Below are 22950 nucleotides of genomic sequence, written 5' to 3'. Positions count from 1 at the left end.
GTGACGAGAGAATTGTCTTTTATAGCATTGAACTCCGTCATATAAGGTAACATGTCTTCTTTAAATCATGTAATACTTTAATTTTTATGAAGAGAAGTATCTGAATTGTTCTTATAAATTAAAGAAAACAGCTACAATAATAATAATAATATATCATAGAATATTTTTTTTCTGCAGTGTCGCACCCTCACGTACATATCCAGGCCATGATTGATATGTACCCTGGAGACAAGACATGCATTCTGTCAACTCTCACTTTCATCTGTGAACTAGCAGCGAAATACAGAATGCCAGCTGTTGTTTTGACCAGCCATTGTTTTGGAAAGCTTCTGAAATCGTGAGTTCAGCCGATGAGAATATTCGAGTGAAAGATGTCATTTTGTTACCTGGAAGTTTCCATATCTTAACAAGTTTATTGGGTGCTATAGGTACGTTAAAGCAAGACAGTGGACTGAACGAGATCTTAGCAACAGTCTACAGTGAAAATACAATCATACTTATTATGTCAGGAAAAGCAATACAGCTTGCATTACGTGGGCATCTTATGGTTAACGAATGTTTTACAAACTTAATCATATCCAAAATTATTGAAACAGAACCTGGGTTTGAAAACCACATTCATTCAGAACTGATACAATGTCAAGCTGAAAAGGGTGACTTAGAGGTGGACAACATGCTTGAATCAGATTGTATGATGAATATAGTTTCCGCTGTGTATAAAAAAATGTGACAATATCCTCAGGCGTCAAAGACAAGCAAACTTTGGTTGAACTATACGCAGATGTTGGGTGTAGTCAGGGAGCTAATTCATACCCATTGATCAGGGTCATGGACAAAATACCTACATGCTATTTCGGCTTGTTTGCCTATATTTGCTGCTGCTGGTCACCAAAATTATTTAAAGTCTGCTTACCTGTACCTTCAAACCACGACAAGTTTGGAGATAACTAACCCTGAAGTGTATCATAAGTTTATGCAGGGATACCGTGTCATCAGACGAAGTAACAAATTCTGTGCTGGTCTTAGTTGTGACCTAGGGGCCGCGGTGGCTCAGTGGTAGAGCGTTCACCTCTGGTGCATGGGGTCCCGGGTTCAAACCCTGCTCCCGCCAAGTGAACTTTGTGGTGGACAAACACCGTGTGCGTGGGTTTCCTCGGGCTTCTCCCACTTTCTTCATTCCACCATTTCATTCATTACTCATCATCACCGTCTCCTTTAGTCTAACCGGCATAACCGTGGGACGTAAAACTTTTTTTTTCTTTTTTTTTTTAAGTTGTGACTTGCTTATTGAGCAGACACTAAAGGTCATTAAAAACCACAGGAGGATTAACAAGATGTAATGGAATAAGAGAAGAAAAGGGCAATCTGGACAATGTCTTCTTCTGTATCCTCGTCTTACAACTTTGTCATGCAGGACTTCTGTGATATGCAATATACTACTAGTAAAGAGCACAAAGAGGCAACTGCTGCAAGGATAGCTCGTGATAAAGAGGATGTGGCTAAAATTCGTAGTGTGCTTGAACTATATTCCCCACTGTCTGAGGAAGAAGCATTGCGTAAGATTGTAACTGGAATAAATGCAGATAATGATGTGAACGTCCATGAGTTTTTCAGTATCGATAAAGACATTGATGCTCAAGTGGAAGTCCAGTCCACATTTTCATATGCACACAAATGCAACAGTAAGACAGTCACAATTGCATCAGCAAAGGTCGTTAAGGTATCGGAAGACAAAACGAGAGATCCTGCTCTTTTGTTTCAACGTTCTTAGCTGTGTCTCAGAGTGGAGACTTAAATGAGGTGATGAAATATGAGCTTTCTCCATACTCATCTGCATTGTTCGAAGCTAACCACAATTTAGAAAGGCCGACAAACCTGCACTTCTTGAAGGCATAAGAAAGCATGTTACTCTTACGAATGGTACCATCCTTCAGCCTTTTCCCCATACTGAACAGTATGTTTCGGATGAAGGTTCCCTCATACATAGACTTCAATGGTCTCAAGGAAGTACTTACAGCTTCATTGCAGATCATTATGCATGTTTTGTTGCAGATTGATATGGAAAAGCAACTTTATTTTCGATGGCCATGGAAAACCTATCCCAACGGATAGTACTCGTTCGCGAAGGAAGACAAGGATAGTAGTCAGTGTCACGGAAGCAACAAAATTTGCTGAGAAAAAGGAGGACTTTATCTCCAATGGAAGCAACAAACAGTTATTGATAAAAATGATTACTCTGCGCCTGAGAACTCAAGTAATACAAGAAGAGTTAGATGCAGATGTTGACATTGTAAAAGCTACAGTTACTAAGTCACTTACGCAGTCAACAACCCTCGTCGGAGAAGATACTGTTCTACTAATATTGCTTGTCTATTATAGTTATATAGATAACAAGGGTCTGTATCTACGATCAGACAAAGCGAAAGTTCATGTTTACAACATTACTGAAGACCTTGCTGGGGAAAGATATACGTACAAGCCTGTTATTTGCACATACTTTCACTGGATCAGATACTGCTTCACGAACTTTTGGTATTGGGAACAGTCAGTTTTTTGAAAAGATTTTAAAAGATGGTATTTTGCGTGAATGTGCAGGTTTTCTGTTCTCCAAACACAGCTCCAAAAATTGTGGAAACTACTATCACGTGTGGTATAAGGCAGTGTTGGCTTTGTTCAGTGGGAAAGAATCCGACACATTAGAATAATTTAGGTAGGAAAAAAAATGGCGGATGCCAATTCATTTGTAACACCCGAACGCTTTTCATCCCAAAACTTCTGCTATAAAATGCCACTCACAACGAACTTACTTTCAGGCCATGACATGGATGGGTCTTAGTCAAGACATGGATCCCACTAAGTGGGGTTGGATTAATGAAGGGGACAAACTGATTTCAATAATGATGGATAATAAACCTGCTCCTGACAGCCTTCTAAAAATGATTCACTGCAGCTGTTCATGTGGATGTATCATACTTAAATGTACGTGTAAGAAATATGGTCTCGATTGCACAGCAACGTATGGCTCTTGCTATAATGGCAACTGTGAAGACATCACAAATAAACCTCTTGTGGGTGATGAAGAAATTTAGGGTGTTTTTTAATATAAACGTAATATAAACAAATAAAAGGAATTTAGTTGCAGACAATTCTTGATCAGACATTAGGAAAAAAGTAATACAACAAAAAGTGATTGTTAATAAATAACATTACATAAGTTGTAAAGTACATGTTGTATTTTAATGTATAAAAAAACATGTCAGTGTTACGCATGCCAATTATTTTTATTAATTCTATTACATGACTTGTGACCATCATATTGTAAAAGTGACATGACAGCTGGTAATGAAACACTTTCGTAAAATTGACACCATTTTTATCATAATTACACCCTTTGTAATGCTTCTACGATATGCATTACAATTATTATTATTGTTAGCGTACGCGCCTTTGGCGCGGGAGATCCGGGTTCGATTCCCGGCGGGAGTTCATGTGGTTCGGATTCCACGTTAATCAGTAGATCCACGTCTCATATAGCCTCGCTGCTGAACGGGACGTAGAACTCAATATCAATCAATCAATTATTATTATTATTATTATTATAGTTGTTTTCTTTAATTTATAAGAACAATTCAGATACTTCTCTTCATAAAATTAAAGTATTACATGATTTAAAGAAAAGACATGTTGCCTTACATGGCGGAGTTCAATGTTATAAAAGACAACTCTCTCGTCACATAAAATGGTCTAGCTCGCTTAGTTTTGAAGATACAGAAATGATTTTGCTGTCAATGGAAGGAGGACATTCTACTCTATAACGACCATTTCGGATGATTTTTTGGAAACTTTAACGGTTTCATAGTTCTGTGCCAATTAAGACAGATAACGAACCGAATACAACTAATTTTTTGGAAGAACTACCACCTTTTCTTGATTATGTTATCTATTACCAACAATTTGACACAAGAACGAAGTTTCTATCTTACTTCTGTGAGAAGATATAATTGCTTTTTCCGAGAAAGGTGTTTAGTAACAAAATCCGAAATGGTGGCTCAAAATGGCGGCCAAGTGGACGTCTAATTTTTGATATGTTGTTCAGAATGCTTTTTTCTATGAGAAAAACTCAAGAAAGCTTTTCTTGCAATTTGTTGGGGGTCAAACCATATATTGAGTGGACTACTAGTTCTCAGGACAACTAGTTTCTCATTGAAGCTGATTGAAGTAGGCATGTTAAGGATAGGGTAGGGTCAACGCAAGCTGACATGTTAGACCTGATGTGTTTATTTAAAATTTAAACGTTATTTCCTAAAAGAACTTTCGATTGTTATATGTAATATCGAACATTTATTACTTTTAATTTTTCTTTAAAGGTTGCAATTGAGAAACTTCCTGATCACTTAAAACAACCCTTAAAGGAATCATCAATCTCATCGAAAGAAGAAACTGAAGGAAAGACGAAAGAACTGCCAGAAAGTTGAAAAAGGGCAAACGTTAATTATGGACATTATAAAAGAAATAAGTAATTTGTAGATTGCATAAGTCAATAATGTAGTAAACAGTTTTTTGTATATAGTGTTTACAAATAAAATACATATAAATACGTTTTATCTTAATCTCTGATTTATTCTTATCTAATATTTAAAAATACAGATGTATACAGGGTGTTGTAAGCGGACTCGGGGAAAATTGTGTGTAATGAAATAAGAAGCACGAGATACCAGTATTGGAACTGGAAGTGAAGTAGTGACCATCATCCAATATGTTGATAGCGGTCATCTTTTGATTCCATCATTGGTTTAAATGGAACCTGATGCTCCGAGGATTGGTCCGACTGCCGTTTAACGAAAAAAAGGAATAGTTCAACCCATTCTATGATATCTGTGGTTTGTGGATCATGAAGCTGAAACGAGGAGTGGTCTCTGTGGTTTACACCTTGTTAGAACACTATAAGATACATAACGGAGTACGTGTGAGGAACCACTTCATATAGCTATAGATCATCAGACGATCCCCATAGACACATGTGAACTACGCAGCTGAATACTCTTTTTCAAGTGTGTAACACTTTTTTTTTCGGGTTTAATTTGTACAAATTTTTTGATGGGTCTTCTTAGGAGGGTAACAACATTAATTTTACACTATTAGACGGTGACTTTTAGATGGCGTCAGAAGTTTAGGGGATGGCTATGATGGATATTCAGCTTGTCGACGGTGATCATATATTCATCTGCCTGAAAACTGTTGATAAAAGCAGCTAATATTAGTGTTGTAATGAAGCAGTGTACCATTCTGTTGTTACTAGTCGGGATATATTTCATAATTCATTCAATAGCAGAAACATGATAGTACTCTACAGCATATCATATGATGTCAATATCTAAGTTTCCCTAACTTATAGCGTACTTCAGAATAAAGTTGAACAATAATGTCGACAACACATCTCCTTGTTTCAAGTCATTCTCGATGAGGAAGCTCGTGGACAAGAATTTTCCTACTCGCAATTTGCTTTGGGATTCGTTTAAACACATCTTAATTAATCTAACTATCTTTTTCAGTATTCCAAATTCTGCAGAATGTTGTATAATATTTATCGTTAATAGAATCGTAACGATAAGTAGTTGATGTACCAGGGTATTGTATTCCCTTTTCTTTTCGAGCATTGTCGAATGGTAAATATCTGGTCCATAGTTGAGTGAATTCGTCTAAATCCACACTGATAATCTCCAACAATTTCATCCGCGTATGGGATCAATCTTCCTAATAAAATGTTTGAGAGGATTTTATAGGATGTTGACACAAGAGAAATGCGTGTTAAGCAAATCGTCAAAGATATCTATCCATCTATTCAAGATGCTATCTGTATCAGTAAGAATTATTCCATCGTCTCTCTTTAATATATACGCTCGAGATTAATACCCTTTCTTAAATTCTACCGTGTGCGTGGGTTTTCTCGGGGTTCTCCTGTTTCCTCCCACTTTCTTCATTTCACTCATCTCTCATCATCACCGTCTCCTTTAGCCTAACCGGCATAACCGTGGGACGTAAAACTCAAAAATTTCATTTCATTTCCTTTCTTAAATTCTGTTATGCCCTTGAACATGTCTCATTTTTTTCTTTTACTAGTATTTTCAAGTTCAGTTTTTTAAGTTTTCAAAAAATTGCACTTCTCTCTCCTAAACATTTTGGAAGCTTCCCGTCTGATAGCGAAATTTAGTGTAGTTATACCATTCAGATTTTGTAGCCAACGCAATTTCGCCTATTTTTCCTTCTCCGTTAGTTTGGTGCAATCCTGGTCGAACCATGATTTGTTCCTACGTATTTCCGCGTGCCCCAATTTTTCTCTTGCTGAAATTTTAATGCTATCCCTAATTTGAACCCAAATATCCTCAACATTAGTGCTCTCAAAACCTTCTAAAGACGAGAATTTATTACACTTGAAAGAAATGCAGAGACATTATTAAATGCTTGCAGGTTTAGAAGTAAATGCAGAAAAACTAAATACATGGAAGTTCACTGGGATCGTAATAATGCAAATTATGGATGTGTCAAAGTATCAAATAATATTTTTGAGAAAGTGGATAATTTCAAGTATCTAGAATCAATACTAGCAGACCAAAATCATATCCACGAAGAAATGAAATGTCGACTGAAAGCAGGGAATTCGTGTTATTATTCAATTGAAAATATTTTGTCGTCGCGAATTCTGTCTAGGAATTTGAAGCTTAAAAATTATAGAGCGATAATCATGCCTGTTGTTCTGTATTGTTGCAAAACATGGTCGCGTACTCTGGAGGAAGAACGTAGACTGAAAGTATTTGAGAACAAGATCCTGAGACGAATATTCGGACCCAAGAGGAACGGGAATAGAGAATGGTGGAAACTTCATAATGAGGAACTACATAATTTACACCATTTACCAAACATTGTTAGGGTCAAGTCTAGGAGGATCAAGTTGGCGGGTCATGTAGCGAGAATAAAAGAAAGTACGAACGCTTTCAAAGTTTTGACTGGAAATCCAATCGGAAAACGCCCATTAGGAAGACCTAGACGCAGATGAAAGTACAATAATAAGATAAATCTCGCAGAAGTAGGAATACAAAGTAGAAACTAGACTCAGTTGGTAAGGACAGAAGTCATTGGAGAGGTTTTATGAAAGCGACATTGAACCTCCGGGTTCTATAGGCCATAGAGTTAGTAAGCTAGTTCTTGTACAGTAAAAAAAAAATGTGAAATATAACGGAAATTCATAAAGTTTGTTTTGTCTGTATGTAGATAGATAAAACAGAGCGCGACTGATATGTATGCATAGAAAACATATCTTGGCGATACAACTAGTTGATAGAGAAATAATCCAAATAAATTCCTTTGAATTGGAATCATTTCATGTGTCAATGGAATAAAAATAAATCACTGGTAGTGATTAGTCACTGAAAAAGACTAAATTTGTTGGGTTAAGTTCTGATCCCTTTAGTCCTTACTCTACGATTTCGAATATGTTATTATTCCCCTTGTTTACTTTCATTTTTAGTATTGCCGCACAAACAGGAGCTTGCGTGTGTGTCTACACTCCTCTCACTTTCATACCTTCATTCTCACCATCGTGATTAATCCGATTGGATAGAAAACTGTGATTAACTAAGCAAACTCATCACCATCACAACGCTGAACACGTATTTCAAACTTTGGCCGTTTCCGACTTTGAAAACGCTCCTAAGTACATTATAAGTTATTAATCAACACCTTATATATTACATTGTCATTAACAAATCGTATATAATAACTTTCTTTAAGTGATAAGAAAAAACTTGTTCTGACTGTTATTGAAAATTTTGGGTCGCGAGCGAAGCTAGCAAGAGAAGTGTTAACAAATGTATTTCTTTGCAAACTGACAATAATGTTGATTTAATAGGGAGCCAATTCTTTTACAGGGCGCAGCATTGTTTATTCTTTTCCGACACCTTTTCTTTCTTCTTGCTCGTTCAGCCCCAGGAGCAACCGCCCCGTTCACCATCTTCCTAGCTACGACTCTGGGCAAAAGCCAGGTAAGGTTTAATGAATCTACTCCAAATGCTGGCCAGATATAGGAATTGAAATATATTACATAAAATGAGTAATAACAAATAAGAACATTAATATCGTAAGACTTTGCACAAAATATGAAAAGTGTTGCACAGTCCTCTGTCGGTAAAACCATGAAATGTAAACAAGAAGTTTCAACTGTCACCGTAAGATAGAACATCTAACTGTATTTTGGCTATAATATTGGCGGTTAACTTTAGTTCTAATTACCCGGTGGGTTTGTTGTAGAGATATGGAAAGCAGTTATTGTAAAGGCCGACAAAATTCGAAAGACACCACCTACAAGAATTTCCGTCAAAGTTAAGACAGTTTCGAAGAATACTACTGTGTATAATAGGACTTTGAAGCAATAGTTGAAATTGAAGTGTGAAACGTTTTAAAGTCATAAAATATAATAATAATAATAATAATAATAAATAAAACTGGGGGAAAGCGGTTTCAGCCTCTAATCGCGGTTACTTTGCATCGGTCCAAAGTAACCCCTTAGATAGGAAATTCCTACTGCTGGTACCTTCTGCCTTCTAATTTTAGGCGAATTTCCTATTTAGGCAGATGCTAGAATGGATTTTTTGCAAATAAATTACGAAGAGTGGCAGATCCAGAAAATTAGTTTGAGGAGGGCTTCACTCAGAAAAGCTTAGTTTTTTTTTAATTACTAGACTTTTGTGGGGAGGGGCTTGAAGCTTATACGCATAGGAATGACTAACATTAGATTTTTTTTTTTTTTTTAATCATGCAATTTGGATAGGCTTCAGCCTGAAAGTCCCAAAGCCCGCAAATATTCCACTGATTATGTTTGGGATGATATTCTTGGATATAAAGAGCAACCAAAGCAAATCAGTTCACGAGGATTTTCTTCTGTTCCTGAGTTGGCATTTTTGTGGGACATACAGGGGCGGACTGGCCATAGTAGAGTTGTGGAGTTTTCCACAGGGGCCGGTCCATTACAATTTCAAGGGACCAGTAGATCTTAAAAAGACTTTCAGACAATACAGTATGACAAAATCAAAAGATGTAGGCTATGTATGTAAAACATTTTTAAAATGTTGGCCTATTGAATAGTCAAAATAATTATTTTTTCAATTTCCAATTAAAAAATTTATCCCCTTCCTGAGGTAATAGGCCTCCACTTTCGAAATACATTTTTTTTTTTTTTTTTTTTTGCATAACGCTCAGGCAAGGGCTATAATGTAAAAAGAAGGAAAGAAAAAATCATGTGCCTATATCGTTATTTTATCTCGACTCAGTGGAAAGAAGGTAAACGTGGGATGGAAACGATGAAATCCTTAGAACATGGAGTTTCGGAGAATAACGACTCGATAAAAAAAAAAAAAAAGGTTCGTTTGTAAATTTGTGTACAAGTGTGGAAATTACTAGTTATTTGATGTTTAAAACGTCAAACAGGAGTGAAAGTGTACGGACATTTAATATAGATCACGTGTGGTTGATCCCTTGTGTGTGAAATGTGCTTTGGACATCACTCGAAGTAACTTTTCCGCATTCCCCCACCACAAGTTTCTTTTGCAAGCGTTACCGAAATGTTCAGCGTGGATTTTGGACTAACATTGTGAAGGTTGCAGTAACAAGAAACAAGACAGGTATTTTCGTGTATAATTAAAAAAAAGGAAAGAAAAAAAAGACGTCCGGTAAGTCACAACGTTTAGTAATTTTTCATCATTCATCACTGGGAGTAAACTCCAGACGAATTTGTGAATTTGTGTGGCTTTCGGGAAAGAGCCAAGAAATAAATTTGTGCAAGGTGTGGCTGAGCGAAACTACATTCATCAAAGTATTGAAAGACATGAAAACCTATTGTGTCATAAGAGCTCCTCTGAAGCATAGTTTCTTAGAAGGAATAATTCAAATATGGAAAATCTGCTTTTTTTCTGATCAGATAAAAGTAAGACGTGAACAAGTGAGAAAAAGAAGGGACGTCATGCAAAGAATTGTTTATATTATCAAAGTAATTGGAAAGCGTGGATTGTGCTATAAAGGGCATGAAATGGAAGCAGCATATACTTTGGAAAATGAGTGTGCCGATCACGGAAATTTCTTGGAACTTGTTCTCCCTCTAGGGAAATATGATATATGCATGAAAAGAGCATTTAAATGAGAAAAGCAAAATTCACCATGAATCAGGAAAGACAGGACGTGGTAGGCTAATAGCCATGTTATCAAAAATACTGTGAATTACATCATTGACTCTATAAGACATCTGATCAAAAAGGAAATAGTAAATGAAGTCTGCGAAGCAGGTTATATTTTCCATTCAGATTGATACAACACAAGAAGTAACATGCAAAGGGTAGTGTTCTGTAATAATTCGATATGTCACCAATGAGAGAATTGTTGGAAGATTGTTTGGTTATGTTGGAATGTCACTCAACGACCGGCAAATCACTTGAAGCTCTTCTTGTGGAACACCTTGTATTATCAAATCGATATATATATATATATATATATATATATATATATATATATATATATATAATGTGTAGGTACTTCAACTGATGGTGCTGCAAATATGAAAGACACTTATAATGAATTCACATCATGGTTAAGCAAGGAGACAGAAGCACATGTGGTGTTATGCACACATCCTGAATCGTGTGATGGCAGAAACTACCAGTGCCACTCTCCAATGTGTAACTCTATTTGGGCTTTTAAATAATGTTGCAGTTTATTTACGAGATTCTTACTCACGAATGGATGTATTGGAAAACGGAAATGAAAGGACTGAGCATGGAAAACGACTGAATCTCATTGGAGAAACAAGATGGTGGGCAAAGGATAGTGCTCTGAACCGGATAAGAGGGCAACAAAGAATGATCTCTCTTTGTTACTCTGTTTGTAACACTTGACACAATCGAAAACAATCTAATGCGACACTAGACGAAAAGCAGCATCACATTTGGAAATATTTTAACGGCGTTTATTTATTTATTTATTTATTTATTTATTTTGTTCATTTTTGACCACACATCAACTCTGTCTAAATATTTACAAATGGTTTGGATATAATGAAATCATTCAACATGGTGAAAGTGACTTCCAAAATGTTACAGGAACTTAGAGAATGTTTTGAAACAATCAAGAATAAAGCGAAAGAATTCATTGAATGGACAAAAGCTAAGTTACTTGAAGAAAATCTGGTCATTACTGTTAATACTACTCTTCCACAGAAAAGACGAAGGAAAATAAAAATGATGCCTGGAGAATTAGCACCTGATGAACTTGTATCCGATGCAGAAGACGCCTATCAATATCAAGTTTTTAATGTTATTGTAGACACAGTAAACACAAGCTTGTCAAGGCGGTTTGATATGAACAATAGTGCTTTATTTACTGACCTAGCTATTCTTGATCCAAGATATTACAAGCAGAGGACTTCAACCACCTGCACTTGAACATTTTGCTTAGCCATTGGCATATTTTAAGACGCATATCACAGCAGATCTATTAAGAACGGAACTGACCAGTTTAGCTACTCATTGGGAGAGACTGAAACAGCCTCTTTAGATGAGTGTGATGTAATAGACTTAGAAGAGAAGGTTGAAACCACACATATCTCTCCTGATGACTTCACTCTGAAGAAAAAGTGTATTCGTTCATGTCAGGACTGTTGTGCTTGTTGCTACAGACTTTTGTGTATGTATAATATTTTGACAGGAACTTATTGTAACAAAGGATTTGCCTACAAGTACATGCTCACACTTTCTTTTACACAGGTAGCATGCGAGAGAAGCTTTTCTGTGTTAAAGTTCATAAAAAAAAAAAAAAAAAAAAAACAGACTGGGAACGACTCTATCACAGGATAAGTTGGAATCCTTCATGCTTACGTCAATGGAGAAGGAAACGTTTCAATATAGTGATGTAGACATCATAGATAGGGTAGCACAGAAAAGTGATGTCCTAAAAAAAAAAATTGTTCGTAACTTGAAAATGTAACTAACTGATTCATACTAGCTTTGCTATATTCAATAATTTACGCTGAAATACAATTGCTGAGCAAAGCAACGTTTTATTATAAAATAATCAAATAATAAATGTGACAGTTTCGGATATCTAACATATCCTTCTTCAGACACTATCGAAAATAAATGAAATTGCCTATATATATATATATATATATATATATATATATATATATATATATATATATATATATATATATATATATATAGTCCTAGTTCGATAGTGTCTGAAGAAGGATATGTTAGATATCCGAAACTGTCACATTTATTATTTGATTATTTTATAATAAAACGTTGTTTTGCTCAGCAATTGTATTTCAGCGTAAATTATTGAAAATGTAATCTGAAAGATATGTACGTATGTATTAATGTCTGGCTGTAACTATGTGCTCATATTTCTAATTCACTTCACAACTTCATAAAACTTGTTAAAATATATAACAGCCAGCCAACTCCCAAAATTTTATTTTGTATGAAATTGAAAATAAAAAGCTAAATACACAATCTGTCTTTCTCTTAAAATAGTAGAATATCTTCTACTATTGTGACGATTGTGTGCTAAAGCAACATTGAGAATACTAAGCACAAAGTAGACCTATCTAGAATTGAATATAGTTTCATTTACAAGAGCGTAATTCCTTAATTTATAAAGGACCAATTCAAAAATACAAAATTATAAAAATTATAATCGGATAGCAAAATAGGGGCTACTTTTTTTTTCTTTTTAAGGGCCGGTTGTTGGAATTGTTTCACAGTGAACTTTCATGCCAGTCCGCCCCTGGCGATATATGCTAAACTATCAGAATGTGGTTCCTGTGCCGGTACCAGAAAATACATAATTTTCTTTACAAATCTCGATAATTCAGACTAAGTAGCCCTAGTGGTACCAGTACCATAATTCTAATCTCAATATTTGTGGACTGCATGCAGCTTTGTGTAGGAACTGAAATGTATAAATACTGAAGGAAAACTGCTCAGAAACATCATGTTTGTATGTTGTGCAAAGTATCCCCACCTATGGGGTTACTTTGCACCAAAGTTTATATTTCAATAACTATGGTCATACTAAATGTTTACTAATGCTCTTAGGGGGTCGCGGTGGCTCAGTGGTAGAGCGTTCACCTCTGGTGCTTGGGGTCCCGGGTTCGATCCCAGCCCCCGCCAAGTGAACTTTGTGGTGGACAAACATCGTGCTCGTGGGTTTTCTCGGGGTTCTCCCGTTTCCTCCCACTTTCTTCATTCCACCATTTCACTCATCTCTCATCATCACCGTCTCCTTTAGCCTAACCGGCATAACCGTGGGACGTAAAACTCAAAGATTTCATTTTTTTTTTACTAATGCTCTTGCACAAATGTTTTCCTTATATATCTAGCTATTACCTGTTTAAAATGCAGTGTTCTAAATCATTACGTTTGTAAGTTACATGCGATTTCCTTTAAAATTCCTTAATTCTGGTGCAAAGTACAAGTGGTCTTACGTAACTAATAGTAATAATTAGTAATAGTAATAATTATAATTTAGTAGCAAACGTAAAAGTAATATTTTAAGAAGCGATTGGTGCGGTAGAGACGCAAATTTCGCTAGGGTCCATGGGAGCAAAACATGGAAATCCGGCTCTGATTGAGACTGTTAATGTCTCAAACCTTAAAGCAGGGGCGGATCCAGGGGGGCGATCGCCCCCCCCCCAGAAGAGAAAACTTTTTTTTATTTTATATATGGATAAAACCCATCCCAGAGTTTGGAGCTCTTAAGAGTAGCTCTAAGTAGCAGTATTTCAACTCACTACCGCCTCCCCCAGAAGTCCGTCCTGGATCTGCGCCTGCGTGCGTGGGTTTTTCTCGTGGTACTCCCGTTTTCTTCCACTTACGTCATTTTATCTCTATTACTCACCTAATCACCACCGTCTCCCTTGCTCGATGCACTAACAACGGCTGTTAAACGTCAAAAGAAAAAAAGTCTAAATTATGATCCACAGATGGCAGCACGCACGAGCTACTGGTAATTTAAAAATATAGCACACATTTCGTTGTCTATATAAACATTAAGTGACAATAGTACTTCCAATATTATGGCAGTATAGCAACTACCAGTAGCGTACCCAGGAATTTATTTCGGGGGGGGGGTCCAAACTAAATATGAAGCTATTTTATATTAAAATTGCTAAAATTGCCCCTAAAATTAGGCTAAATTTTTAAAAAGTCGAAATTTCGGGGGGGGGGGGTCCGGACCCCCGTGTCCACCCCTCCGTACGTCCCTGGCAACTACGTTTAAACTAAGTAGTCTTAACAGCATTGCTACGTATAAAATAAAAGATTAAAGGTACGCGTTAGTAAAATAAGACATTTATGTATTAGGTATGAGAATGAGAGACAGTGAAAACTGAGGAATGATAAAGCTGGGTGCAGTAAAACTCGGATATTTATTTTTAGAGAAGCAAAATTGGGTAGTTATACCCTTGCTTTGCTTCAGCTTTTTAATATGTTAAAGCATTCTAGTAACCTTGATGTTAAAGAATTATCATCGTAACTTCATGCGACGCATGCTCTTCTTCCTTGCCAATTGATACTGTAGGTAAGGTCGCATTATTTGGAGACCCATTTAACAGAAATGAAGTGGGTCAAAATTTCATGACACCATTAATTACGACCCTCTGTGTTTCATTTGTGACTGAAAAGGATAGACCCCATCCTACTAACACAAATGCTCGATCGTATAATACGTGTGTAATTTGAGAAGAAATGATTTTATAAAAGCTACAACTACGTGTAGAAGATGGAAGAGGCCTGCATGACTCTGCCTCTGAGTTGAGTTGATCATATAACACAACTTGTAAATGATTTTGTTTCGACACCATAAGAAGTCAAGAGTTCTCTGTGTCAAGAAATATTAAGGTGGATCACTAGGTGTTCTCGGTGCTATACTAAATGCTGCTTGAATAGTGCGGCGTTGCCAGATAGTGTCGAGTATTTACTGATGCCAGCTAATAAAGAGAGTAATCATGGAATTCTGCTTGGATACTTACTACAGAAATTAGTTTTCGTCCTTTACCGCAGTCTCGCTTCTCGAACTGCAACGCTAGAATCCAGGAATTTTCTTATTGTGACTACTACAATAAATGTACAAATTTGGCAACAACGCATTATGGCGTTCTGCGCAAGTTTCGTCTCGAAATCAATTTCCTTAAACGTAAATTAATATTTAAATAAAATGTGAAACATAACATGAGAAACGGTCAAACAATATATCTATTTCGTAATAAGATCGTTACTTTAAAATACATTACACATACAAATAAACATTTCATAAAACGGAGCACTTCTAGTAAGATCTAACAGCAAGTGCCATCTTGTGTGCTCATTGTAAAACGAATAAAATATTTTCTTTTATTTGTTTCATTTTTCGATATCAGGAGAGACAACCAAATGAATCAGTGTCTTGTGCTGTAGCTAAAACATTACTCTATCTTAAAATGCAATATTTATAATATGTAACGTTTCTTTGCGCAGTAGTTAAGGTAATAAGCGAAAACATGTACTGACTTCCGGGTAGTGATCCACCTTAATTGACGTCTTCAGTGATTATTTGGAATGACGTTGTAATCAAGGGTGGATAACTTAACGAAATGTGCAATATTTACAATTTGTTATCTGTTACGGTTACTATTTTGTAACCCATTTCTGCACCTAGTTAATAACGTTATTGGTCAGTGTAACTTTTAAAATGGTACGCTCTGAATTATGTTACGCTGAGTAACGTTACTCAATGGAACATTCTGTATTTTGGTATTGTAGTTACGGTCACCAATGGATTAGCGTTACTCGAAATACCCACGTATGTCGTACCTGCTTGAGATTGTTAAGATAAAACTGGTTCCACTGAATACCAGTTCTCTCTCGAACCCAAAGGGTTTTGTTCCTTGATTTTAGCGATATGAAACGTATTGAAATTCTGCAGAACATTTTTGTGTAAGTAGACATATTTTTGTTATGATGAGTACCATTTCTATGTTTCTCTTTTCTTTATCGGTTACCTTTTGTACCTGTATTTCATCTTCTTCAATTCTGATGGACTTGGAGTTACGCTTGAGTAACGTTTAAACATCCTTGGCGACAGGGAGTCTAAGGTTGGCTTTAAAAGAATCTCCATTATACTAGTAAATAAATTCCACGTTTTTCAGTCTGTTTTCTTTTTCCTCATACTTAAGATTCAGTAAACACCTTAGGCCAGCGTTTCCCAACCGGTGTGCCGCGAATGGGCCGCTGGTGTGCCGCGAAAAAATCGAAACAAATTATTAATTCTATACGAACCAAATTGCAAGATAGGGGAAAATTTATATTTATATTTCATATTACTATGAACCTCTACTATAAATCTACAATTTTAAATTTCATATTGTGTTACTTTTCTGTACATTTTTAATGTTGAAAAACGTATTTATCATTGTCATGACCATTATTACTTCTTTATTGTTGCAGACTATTTCGTAACTTGAAATTTTAACATATCATTCAATAAATTCAACAAAGCAAGCATGCATACAAATTACCTACATTTGTGTTTTAGAAGTATAGGAGATTTGTTTATTTGTTCGTTATTTAGTGATCTTCCCTTTTAGTTAGAGGTTAGATACAGTTTTCGAAAGAGAAAGCGGATTTTTAAAAACCCGAGTCCTATATTTCATTGCTATTGTTTTCTATTTTAAAATTAGAATGAAAAATAAGTATAATGATTTAGCACGGGGGAAAATCAGTGATCGAGCTTTCTTCTCTGTAAGAAGGAAATTGGTAATCACATTAAAATACCACGGTAATTATATATATATATATGGGTGCGCCGCGAGAATTCAAGTTACACCTGTAGTGTGCCGCAAGTTGAAAAAGGTTGGGAAACGCTGCCTTAAGCCCTCAGGTACATGTCCTTTGAGAATAGCATTACTTTGATTGCTCTGTATTTAAAAAGAGGAAAAAGAGAAATGATCAAAGAGTGAAGTTTTTAATGTAAGCTTATTGATAAGATTTTTACTTCTTGTGATGACACTGCCGATAGTTGAGTTGATTTGGAGTTTAACGTCCTTTTCGGCAGCGAGGCTTTATGACACGGGACCTACTGATTAACATGGAATCGAAACCACATGTGCTCACGCCGGGGATCGAACCCGGGTCTTCCAGGCGAAAGGCGCGTACGCTAAGCGCTTAGGCATGAAGGAGTTCACTGCCGGTAGTCACCATATATGTTTATTTTACAACAGTCTTGCACTGACCAATGTGGTTGAAGCTCGAGCTCACTTCCCAACAAGGATCAAACCCGAAGCTACATTCACCAAAGTTAAACATATACTGACTCCCAGGGAAGCAGGAAGGACATTTCATTTGCTTGCAAGCAATTTAGTTATAAATCAAATACATATCAGACATCAGTGGCGTAGCGAGAAACTCATCAAGGGGGACCAACACACAAGATTTGGTAGAAAGGATCTTCTGAGGGGTGCACCAATAACTACCAGTAGGCCTAGGGGAACGTGGGGCATAATGGGGAAGCTAAGATATTTGCCTTTCTAAATTGGTAACCAATATCTCAATTGCAGTAATTTTTCTGCGGTAGACACGTTGGACATTTTTTGTGATATTTCAACCAGCAAATCCTTTCAAAAATATTGTTTTGCACCTTTTTGCTTAGCTTATTCCAAAAATGGCTCTTTTCCCCATTATGCCCCCTACGTGGGGCATAATGGAACGTTGGATTCAGTCAACCCCATTATGCCCCTACCCCATACTGCCCCGTACACTATTACATCTATAATATCCAGATCTAATATAGACTTATCATAAAACAACAATATATGATTACTATTATACAACACAACTTGAATTTTATGAAATATTTATTAGACTCAATAATCAAATATAACAAAAGATGAGTACTCTTTTTTTTTTAAAAAAAAAAAAGTTGATAATTACTTCAAAAGGTACATTCTGAATTAGGCATTATTAAGAAAAAGAAAAAATGTGATCATTGGGAATTGTACTACAAAGTTTATGCAGATTACATCGAATTATTGTCAGTTAAATCTTAATACTTCCTGACATCAAATCAACATAACCAAATTTTGAAAATTCAGCATGAAGAACTTAAACAAAACTGCGCAAATGCAATCCCAGCATTAACAAGAAATGTTTCGAGCTGGATAGTAAACTACACAATCGATACTCTTACGGGGCATAATGGGGTAATGGGGCAATATGGGGTGATTGCAATACCGTTTTGCCCCACCCCGTTTTGCCCCAGATGAGTTGTAGTGTTAAATCAACGAGTATCTCTGTTATAACTTACAATCCGTAAACCTCAAAAACACATAACAAACACAGAAGAAATATTCTTTCAACATATCAATAGTTTAAAAGTGTGTAATAAATAACTTGCCTTACCTTGACCGAAGTAAAATCCCAATCGTTATATGCCATAGCGCAAAAACAAAGAACTGACACACAGCACTGTTCCTTTTCAACTGATAAGAACGCTGCTCAAGCGCAACAGCCCTTCGTCCTTGAGAATCTTGTTTAGGTACTTATCGCTAGATTGCAGTTAATTATAGTTCAAAAAATACCGATACCCCGTTATGCCCCCCTACCCCGTTATGCCCCACGTTCCCCTACATTTGAATTGAATTGGATTTTTTTAAATGCCTTTAGGCACCTGTGGTGTGAATGAGGAAATGCCCTGGATATCCTAAGTATCTGTTCTCGGTGAATCCTTTTGTTGAACTTTTAGAAAATTGACTTAAACTATCGATTTTGCAAAACTTCCCTTTGATTTAAGCCCAAATCGAAACATGACAGAGGAAAATTTCGGAAAGTGTTGCTATTTTCACTCCTAGCTTCTCACTTTAGGTAGTGTATATTTACAAGGAAGGGGGTGCACGTGCACCTTTGCACCTTTAAACATATTTCTATTTTATCTCATTTTTGTAAAAAAAAAAAAAAAAAAAAATCTGCCAGAGAAAGAAAATTGTCAAAAAGTGCGACCCATTCACAAGACTATTTTCTTCTCATGTGAATGTTTTGACTTCTCGTGGCAATGTGGTAATCTACAGTTTATTTTGTCTCTTTTTCTCCCTTTGATTTTTAATGTTCATTGTATTTAAGTTAACTTGCGAGAAAGTGTCATAGTCGAAGGTTGTACTACTTGTAGAACTGATATTAAAAAGTAAATAAAAGAATTATCATGGAAACAATTTTTTCATGTTGTATTCAGAAAACAAACATAGGGTTCTTGCGGTTCTAAATTGCGGTTCTGAAATTAATATATCGCAGACATTCGTTGATATAGTAGCCTACATGTTGGTTTTCACCAGGTACATTCGTGAAGTGTCCCCTCGAGATTCGTGTAAAATTGATTTAAATACAAAGTTCTCTGCTGTCTAATGTGTATTGTACTAAATTTAGCTGCCCATGCCGGTAATTGGCATATTTATGGGTCTTCATATATCCGGAATTCTATCATACACTACCATAACGCTCGGACACAAAATTCATTTTAGTTTCTTTAGATGTTACTCACTGGACATGAATATGGGCATATGAAAAGCAAATTGGATCAAGTACTGCTTCTGACACATGTTACCCATCCCGGCCGCCATCTTAGATTTTACTTTTGGTTTTTCAAATGGAAATAGGTGCAAGTGTTACATCGGACATTTACGTTTACATTCACTGTATTTTACCGTAGCTTGTACCATTTGGAAGGTATTACATGTTCATTCCCTCCAGCCACTTTGCGAATAGACATTGCAGGTTAATATCAGTTACGCTTACGTTTTTGGTGTTGACAAATCAAAACAATTTCTAACTGGTAAACTCCTTACAACATAGGTGTCATAATCTTATTACATTTCCATGAGTGATTGTTATTACTTCCATGTTATACTATAATAAGGAAGTATTGTATTACTGTCAAAATGCCTAATGTAGATCCAGATACGGCCAGATTTGGGTGAAGACCTACCATTTCCGTATTGACATCTGTGTGTCTGCATGTATATAAGTTCAGAGAATATTTCATCAACGATAACACATAAAAGATTGCATATACACACGGGGCCCTGCACAACTTTCTATTTGGTTCAATATGAAGTGCTTGACATTTAATGGTATATACAAGCTACGATAAAACTCAGTACACCAATGAAATTCCGAGAAAAGTTTACATTAATTTGATGTATCATTTGAACCTATTGCCATTTGAAAAACCGAAAGTTAAATCCAAGATGGCGGCCAAGGTGGGTAACATATGTCAGAGAAGGAGTACTGGATTCAATTTGTTCTGCATATGCCCATATTCATGTCCAGTGAAATCTAAAGAAACTAAAAGCAACTTTGTGTCCGAGTGTTATAGTAGTGTATGATTGAATTCCGGATATATGAAGGCCCATAAATATGGAAATTACCAGTATGGGCCGCTTAAATTAGTACAATACATATTGGGCCACGGAGAACTTTGCATTTGAATCAATGTTACACGAATTCCGAGGGGACACTTCGCGAATGTACCTTGTCAGTCTCCGTATAACTTGGAATCGCTTAACATTAGTTTTACGGGAAGAAAAAAACGACATCATTTGGAACAACTTTCCAGTTTCGATCATCTGTATTTCCTCCTTATTTATTCGGTGTAAGGACCTCAAACTTATTTTGTTGGATCTTGCTTATCGAAAGGTTTTTAAAACTGCCTAACTGCCCCCAAAGTCTGAAATTCAGGATGGAGTGGGGGCGGATGCCCTCCTGCCCCATTGACGCCTCTATCTAGCGGCTGTCATATGAAACTATCCCACGGCCTTTAACGTGGTTTTAGTTATACTTATTGCGGACTCTTGACTGCGAAAATATTACGTTTGGAAATAGAATTCATTTGCTGAGCAAACCTGAACCTTATTGAAAATGGACTTGGATCCATAGTGCTCTGAACGCCTCATATATTACTTTTCTTCAATGAATTATTGACTTAAAAAACAACCAATTACATAGGCTTGCAGAAAATATTCTAAAGTTAGCACAACATGAAGTGTGCTTCAAACTATCATTACTTTTCGAAAATTTATTATTTTAAGATAATTTCATTAGTATGAGTGTTCTGAAATAGTAATCAAATTTTTGCAATTAAAAATCACACCCGCCTCCATGAAACACGATCTTAGCCCCTAAGAGCATAATTAGGAAATTTTCAGAAGCAGTAACTCCGAAATGACTTGTTTTAAGGCTAAAGTAACCGCACAAGCGTATTTCTGGTAAAGTTCTAGCCTTAAAACACGTAACATGACTCCATTTGTATTTGAAATTTTGAATTCCAATCAAAAATGGCAGCCATGATGCTTGATAGCACTATCTGATGTGTCAGACCACTTAAAAGTTTCATCATTCTCCCTCAACCCGTTCTTAACGCACAAGGGTGGTGAGGACTTTTGTTTCACCATGCATATTGATAGATTGTGTGAAATCTCCACAGTAGGTAGATTTTAAAATCTACCTAAAAAGCTAATTACAACCAAGAAAGTACTTATGAGAATCACTGGCAAGAGGGTGTAATAAAAAGGGGTTGGAATATGAAATAAGTTGAGAATTACTAATCTATACTGAAATATTCTGTACCCAGCACAGTGTTATTAATCAGGATAAAATAAATGAAAAGGTCGGTTGCTAGTAAAGAGCAAAAAGTCCTAAGAAATAAGTTATTACATGATTTTGAAACATGTTAAAAATCGTGTTTTAAACTGTTCAAAATGTTTGACATGTTTTTTTTTTTGTCTGTGTTTTAAAACATGTTTAAAACGTTTTGAACATTTTTTTATGTTTTAAACACATGTTTTGTTCTTTTTTTAAAAAAAATAAAACTATTTTTTCCAACCCTTGTCTGGTGCCTAAGTAATATAAAACAAAACCATGTACCAAATTGGTCGCCAGGTTGGAATTTTCGATCGCCAGATCGCCAATGATGACTGAATATTTCAGTTTGGCGATAGACATTTGCATAAATTATATCTTGCAAAAAAAAAGAGAAAAAAAGAAAAAGAAAGAAAGAAAGAAAAGGAAAAAGAAAAAAACAAAAAAACTATATGATCTTGTTGCTGGATTCAGACTTGAGGTTTCGTGGCGTGCCTGTAATATATAGCAAATCAATATATAGAAGTCATTACATATGCCGGCATGAAAAGGTAAGAAATATGGCGTTTGAAGCGAATAACTGACAATGTACAGGGCCAAATGAACACATTCTCACACCCAAGATTATACTTCAGCCCCTTCACCCTCCATCAAACAAAATATATTCGTAGTTCTTTTGTTGTTGTAAAGGCGAACCTGTCCTTTGCCCTGTCGCTTTGTAAAGTATAGCGATCTTTATTCTTTGGACAATGGGCTACCTGCGCACCATATTTCGATTATATTCAGCCAGTAGTTACGGAGAAATAAAATAGAACATACAAGGCAAGCCGAGCCGAGCCTATCGCCGGCCGAGCTCGGCCATCACATGTAGTGATCTTTATTCCTTAGATGATTGGGTATTTTCGCATCAAATTTGGTTTAAATTTAGCTGATAGTTACCGAGGAATAAAGTACTACATATGCACACACATAATTACAGTACATCTGGAGTAAAAGTACAACATCCGGTCAGCTTACGCCGGGAACTAAAAAGAAAAGTCCTAACATCAGGATCACAAATAGAACATACTATATGTAAGCGGAATCCACTTTCAACATCGCAATATTAATGGGGGGGGGGGCTTGAGCCGGGTGATCCTCCCTGACTACGCCACTGTCAATCATGACCTACAGCTTAAGGGGATGTCTTCCCACCATCAGAGGCTTCAGAATCTTCATAAGATAACATGTAAAATTTAATTCATAA

The 22950-nt window shown here is 36.1% G+C and overlaps 1 protein-coding gene across 1 annotated transcript in view; it reads left to right on the top strand.

Annotated features, from left to right (window-relative positions):
* mRpS10 (mitochondrial ribosomal protein S10) overlaps positions 1–4604 on the top strand; it is a 31626-nt gene extending 27022 nt beyond the window's left edge. The window contains exon 5 of the mRNA XM_081758296.1: positions 4368–4604. Coding sequence (XP_081614422.1) covers positions 4368–4475 — 108 coding nt within the window. The 3' untranslated portion in view covers positions 4476–4604. The remainder of the gene's footprint in view (positions 1–4367) is intronic.
* The last annotated feature ends 18346 nt before the right edge of the window (positions 4605–22950 follow it).

Source organism: Thermobia domestica, chromosome 5, assembly GCF_964235325.1.
Source record: "Thermobia domestica chromosome 5, izTheDome1.hap1.1, whole genome shotgun sequence".
Lineage (NCBI taxonomy): Eukaryota > Metazoa > Arthropoda > Insecta > Zygentoma > Lepismatidae > Thermobia > Thermobia domestica.
This window is presented reverse-complemented; position numbering and strand designations above follow the sequence as displayed.